The 6612-nt window shown below is 40.0% G+C and overlaps 1 protein-coding gene across 1 annotated transcript; it reads left to right on the forward strand.

Moving 5' to 3' along the window:
• Positions 1-480: 480 nt before the first annotated feature.
• LOC307138904 (leukocyte elastase inhibitor-like) lies at positions 481-4613 on the forward strand. Its single transcript, XM_079837598.1, has 8 exons — positions 481-680; positions 892-1068; positions 2007-2087; positions 2446-2586; positions 2673-2790; positions 2990-3132; positions 3219-3386; positions 3465-4613. The coding sequence occupies exons 2-8, from the start codon at positions 901-903 to the stop codon at positions 3864-3866; spliced, it is 1221 nt and encodes a 406-aa protein (XP_079693724.1). The 5' UTR covers positions 481-680; positions 892-900; the 3' UTR covers positions 3867-4613.
• Positions 4614-6612: the final 1999 nt, after the last annotated feature.

Here is a 6612-nt window from a genome sequence, read left to right on the forward strand (position 1 = left end):
GGTCCACTGTAGAGGTTGATGTGCAACTGTGCCATCAAAACCCATGCATATGCAAGAAAATGATTTTTGAATAGCTGTCCACTTTAGTGACCTCTATACATGAAAGGGTTAATAAACACTGACAAAACCTATACAAGATTTAGAGCTGGATAATATGACGACATATATAACAATGATATAAGTGATCACCAGGATTTCGACCTACCTACTGTATATTGTATTTTTTCATTTATTCAAGCATTCACAGGCAAATTTCCTTTTATTTATTTCCCTGGCGTCAAAATCAGGCACATATATATATATATATATACACACACACACACACACACACACACACACACATAATTCCTGGCTGAATGTCAATATCTATGGATAACTGGATCTTTGGTAAGTTGTAAGGAATTCTAGTCCAACTTTTAGTTTAAACTAATAATTGTTTGTTTGTTTGCTTGTTTGTTTGTTTTATTTGTGTTTCCGCAGTTTCACCTATTAAATCCAGTCATGCAGCAGCTCTTTTGCCACTCAGGCTGAGTAACCCGAGACGTTTTACAGTAGGGATGGATTTGGTTTAGAGGATGGGCTCTTCAGGGCGAGGCAACATTTATAAGAATAACGGTCAGCAGATCATTCATCACCTCAGACACACAGGGAAACTTCATCATTCCTGCTGAATACTCGAGGTAATGCTTTTATTTAACTTCTCTGTTTGTTAGAAGTACCTTCATACAATGTATTGAGTAAAGCTGCTGTTCTGATTTTAACAAAACTGATGTCATATGAGAGAAAAGCATTGATTGACTGTTTCTTTGACAAGCATGTGATGTTGTTTACATAGGAAGTGTGCTGATCATATCTCTCTCTCTCTCTCTCTCTGTCTCTGTCTCTCTCTAGCTTGTGAAAATGGATTCTCTGACTGCAGCAAACACACATTTCTCCCTCAACCTGTTCGAGAAGATCAGCGGAGAAAACGCATCAGGAAATGTGTTCTACTCTCCTGTCAGCATCTCCTCGGCTCTGGCCATGGTGTCGCTCGGTGCGAGAGGAAACACAGCAGATCAGATGATTAAGGTGCTTTCCTGTAGCTCAAACAGTAGAGCATGGCGCTAGCAACACCAAGGTCATGGGTTTGATTCCCAGGGAAAGCAAGAACTGACAAAATGTGTGCCTTGAATGCAATGTAAGTCGCTTTGGATAAAAGCGTCTGCCAAATGCATAAATGTAAATGTAAGGTGATCTTTCACAATCTGCATTTATTTTTAAAAGAGGGTGAAGGGAAAGTAAACTGAGACAGAGGGACCAGGAAGTGACTCAAGCCTTTGCACAACAAGCACATGTGTTCAAAATTTTAAAGGGGTCATGAACTGCATTATTTCCTGGGGTGCACTTATAATGTTAGTATGATTTTTACATAAAAACGGTCATAATTTAGAAATAAAAGGCATTTTTCTTCTTCTTCATCATCTTGTTAATGGACGCTCACTCCTTAGGAGTATTACCGCCACCCACTGTATCACTTACATGGGTGATGCATCTGTATTTATTTACTTTATTTTCTTGTATATGATGTAATGCCCCACCCTCTCTCTCTCTGCTGGCATGCATTCCACTCTGGCCGCTCAACTTCAGGATGGGCAGAAGCATCACGATCCCCATACATTATATCCTATGCTCTAATCCTGTATTCTTTAAAAAGGTTAAAACAGCCCTGTATGTCTGAGAATCTCTCAAACTCTTTCCCAAGAGGTCCGTGACATTTACTGATCCTTTCCTATATTATTAAAAAGGGGCGTGTCTGCTGTGAGACTTCAGTGTAAACGCCCACTATTTTGAGAATTTTGAGTTCCAGGCATATAAACAAAACAAAACAAAAAAAACTACAAAGAATGTGTTAGACATCATCAGTTCTTCATTGTCATTTTAAACTATTCTAATGCATATTTGAGTAGTGCATTCACAATATACGTTGAAGTTATCTTTATTAATTCTCCCATAATAATGCTGTGCAGGTCCTGGGCTTTAACGATCCTCCACCTGCACAAGCAATGATGCAGCAAACCCAGAATCCTCCGACACCTGCGGACCTCAAGGTATCGTATGATGTATATCAAACACTGACCCAGTTCACTGCTAACATTCTGTCAAGGTTCTCTCAAAGTTATGTATTATTTATACATTATGAAACTTTTTTCTTAAATGTTTTAGTTCTTCTAACATTTTCTAAATGATACTACTTGTTTCAGAATGTTCAGAGAACATTTTGAAATATGTTTAAAAAACTATATGTTTTGAGCATTCAGAGAACATGCAGAAATAATTTTCATAATTTAATGAGAATGTTCTTCCAACATATTTTTGTTAGTTGGGAACCTCATGACTTTATGGTTGCATGGACAGCTGTGTCCTTTGCGTTCGTCTGATTAAATCTGATATTGTTAATCCAAACAGAAAAGTCCTGAGGAAAAAACTGAGGACAAAATTCATTCCAGCTTCAAGAAGTTTATGAGTGAGCTGAACAAACCAGGAGTCCCGTATGTGTTGAGTCTTGCCAACCGCCTCTACGGAGAGCAATCCTACCAGTTTGTTGAGGTAAGACTCGGTTTATTCACTGGAGGTTCTGGAAATGTTCTCAGCTCTAATATCATTTGCACCTCAATCGGTTTGCTATGTTACAGAAATTCCTCAATGACGCAAAAATATACTATGAAGCCGGACTGGAGAAGGTGGACTTCAAGAACAAATCAGAGGCTGCTCGTGTCAACATCAACCAATGGGTGGAGGAAAAAACACAAGGTCAAAACTTATTCTCAATTTAAAACTTACTCTACACTCTTACAAAAATTACAAAAATAAAAGTTATTTCATGTTTTTACAGCACTTTAGGTTCAGCAAAATTGTCTTTTCAAGGGCCATGTTTGGCTTCATGGGTTCTTGAGTTGAGCTATATAGTAAAAATATCAAACCAATCAGTTCAAATCCATTTGTATTTTAGAGAAGATCAAGGACCTGCTGCCACCAGGAGTCATTGATGAGAGGACGAGACTGGTCTTGGTGAACGCCATCTACTTCAAGGGAAACTGGGAGAAGAAATTCCCAAAGGAAGCCACCAGTGATGAGCAGTTTAAGCTGAACAAGGTGAGATTTCATGCTTTTTAAAAACATTTTTAGCAGTCCTGATGGAATCTGAGGGGTTATAATGTGTCTCTGTTGATGTTTGGCAGAATCAAACTAAACCAGTGAAGATGATGCATCAAAATGAGCAGTTTCCTCTGGCCTCAATCCCAGAGATGAACAGTCGGGTTCTGGAGCTGCCGTATGACGGGAAGAATCTCAGTATGTTGATCATCCTTCCTAACGAGATGGAAGACGACACCACTGGCCTTCAGAAGGTGATTTGAATGCTTGATTAGCCAGATGTTTTAATTTTGACTGAACTATTCATCTGACATGTCTCTCTTATTATCCAGCTTGAAAAGGCACTGACCTACGAGAAGCTCATGGAGTGGACCAAACCAGAAGTCATGTATGAACCAGAGGTTGAAGTGTCTCTGCCCAGATTCAAGATGGAGGAAAAATACGACATGAATAAGATTCTGATCAGCATGGGAATGGAGGATGTTTTTGACAGGGTAAAGGTGAACCTTTCAGGCATGACCTCCAACAAAGACCTGGTGGTGTCGAAGGTGATTCATAAAGCCTTTGTTGAAGTCAACGAGGAAGGAACCGAAGCGGCTGCAGCCACCGCCGGCATGATGCTTATGTGTCATTGCGACCCGCAGGTCTTTAATGCAGACCATCCTTTCCTTTTCTTCATCCGACACAATCCAACCAAGAGCATTTTGTTTTACGGACGTTTCTGCTCTCCATGAGTGAGTCCTGCTGAGACCCTTCCAGCTAGTTTAGGTTGTGATCGGTAAAATGAGTTGCAACTCTACCGGTCATCTTTTGGTTTAATAGGGTAGTAAAGGCGAGTCTAAAATGTGTTTCTATTCTAAACACATTATAATTGTTAGAAATGTATTGCTGAAACACGTTACAAAGACTGTGAACTGTGTTGTACTAAAACGGTGGCTCGATGACGCACTGGAGCCACTGAGCCTGGCCCATCCCCTAACACTATAACTAACCTTAGAGTACATTCGCAAAATGTACAAAATTATGAAAACTTAATATATAATAGTATTCAATGATACTAAAATATGAATGCTTTTAATTGAAACAACATTGTAAAGATTTAAAGTATTATAATTTCTATAAATAGTTCAGCAATCACTCTAAACCTTAACACATTTATATTAGAAATAAAATAAAAATATGTTTACATTCAAAGTAAGGGACATTTTTCTCTCGTTATATGCAAATGCTGGATAAGTGTAAACGTGTTTATGATTGAAGAAATGAAATGCATTGCAGTTGTCCCGAGTCTCATTCAGGTTGTGGTTTTGGACGGGTCCAGGGGTTTTGCTTTTGCTACTGTATAATCAAATCCACCAGTTTACATCAACATTTGTGTTGTTTCCTGCACTACAAGAGGCTCTATTATACAAGTCAAATTATGCATGTATTCACTGTAACAGTATCTTCAACATACATGAAATAAATATTTACTATTATCCAATAAAACCTGTTCTGTTTGAGTTTTTACTGTAAGTTTATAGAAAGCACTGTTACAAATAAACTGTGGTCAAACTCTGGTGCCTGAAAAGGTGTTTGGGGAAACACAAAAAGAGAGGAAATGAAATGAAAGTCACATCAAGGTGCTTATCCATATATAAATCAATCAATTACATTTTTTTCGGCTAAAAATTAAATAGGCAATTTTCAGAGAGGCTAGCAATAGCGAGCTAGCTTTAAAAGCATAAGATCCCACCCTCCCTTCAGAGCGTCTCCAAAGCCACGCCTCCTTCAAAACACATGAACGCGTAAACAGGGTTGGGAGGAAGGGAATACGGCGCAGGACGTAAATCGCCGTTACGTAATCAGGATACAAAAAATTGGTAACTAATTCGTTACAGTTATGTCAAAAAAATAAGTAATCGGAATAGTTACATTTTGTGAAGAAAAAAAAGGAATGCATTCGGGATTACAATGGTTCAATTTAAAACCAAATAAATTAGTATTTAACAACTGTAATATTTTGTAAAAAAAATTCAGTACAATATCCAAAAACCACTAGGCCAGTGTTCAGTTGAATACTTACAATATCCCAAATGTTTCCAAATATTTGTAAATCGTGAGAAATTGCTATTTTAACCGAGGAACCGGGACGTGTGAGGGCGTCACCTGTCAATGGCATCATTCCCCTGGGTTTCTGGTTTTATTCTGCAGAAACGCTTTACTCTCACTGCAGTGTGAACAAGTGTCAGAGCAGCCGCCGAGAGAACACACAGAGTAACGTCATCACACCATCAACACACTCAGATGTGTCTAATATGATCAACAGAGCTGCGTTACCTCACACTCATGAGCGGAGGAGCGGAAGTGGCGCCAGCGACTGTGGCATAATAAAAGTCCCTCTGCTCGCGAGGCGTGTGTTGCGTTCATCTTATTAACAATCGCTCCAGCGGTTCCGCAGCTCCACAACACTCGGTCCTGCTTCTGCTTCATACTACAGTAATGTTAATAATCGCATCCATGAGCATGATTTCTGCCCCGGTCCTATCCCGATTCTTTCCCACTGGCTGTGAGGTGAAGACCACATGTCCCAAGATTCTGCGCTCAAACGTCGCGTCATCAAACTACACCTTTGTTTTGAACAGGCGACCTCTAGAGCAGTGGTTCTCAAACCTGTCCTCCTGGGGATCCCCAACCAGTGCACATTTTGCATGTCTCCCTCATCTAACACATCTGATTCAAATCATCAGCTCATTAGTAGAGACTGCAAGACTTGAATTGGGTGTGTCACACTTGAGTGGTGGACAGGTTTGAGAACCACTGCTCTAGCGGACGGAAAAGTCACATAGTGCACCCAAGCCCTGCTGGATTATAGTTCCTGGTTTTGTCATGACTCACGTGAGCCCCCTGCTGGTGCATGCGCAAATAACACGCGTCTACAATCATTCTCCTCAGACGCAGGTTGAGACCAAGCCTGCAACAAGAGTCCTCAAAACTGAAGCCGATGCGTCTCGATCGCCCCCAGATGACTGGAAGCAGTATCGATCATAAAGCCTGCCCTCTACATGTATTCTAATGGGACAGACAAACTAAACAATCAAATTACACTTCAAATACACTTTGTCCAAAGGTGGTTTCTGTCATTGTAGGCAGTTTTTATCACGCTGATGTTAGTTCAAGTGTTCGTACTTTAAATAAGTTTGGTTTTAGTTAGTTTATTTGATGCTGTGAAAACAGTTATGATTGACAGCTGTGATTGACAGCTTCTCTGAGTGAAGTAGTCACTGAGGCACTCACTGACATTTTTCAGGAACTTCTGGAGGAGATTGGAGCTTTAACTTTAATCTCTACATTTCCATAATTGTTTATTTCACAAAAAGTTGTTGATTAGGCGGGAGTTTGGGCGGGACCTTGATATCGCCTCCACTTCGCGCTCACTACTGCGCAGACTCTGGCTCCAAGATGTCAGCGCCATATTTGAACACTGGCGGCTTCAGTTAC

This window comes from Gobio gobio (assembly GCF_949357685.1).
Source record: "Gobio gobio genome assembly, chromosome: 15".
NCBI lineage: Eukaryota > Metazoa > Chordata > Actinopteri > Cypriniformes > Gobionidae > Gobio > Gobio gobio.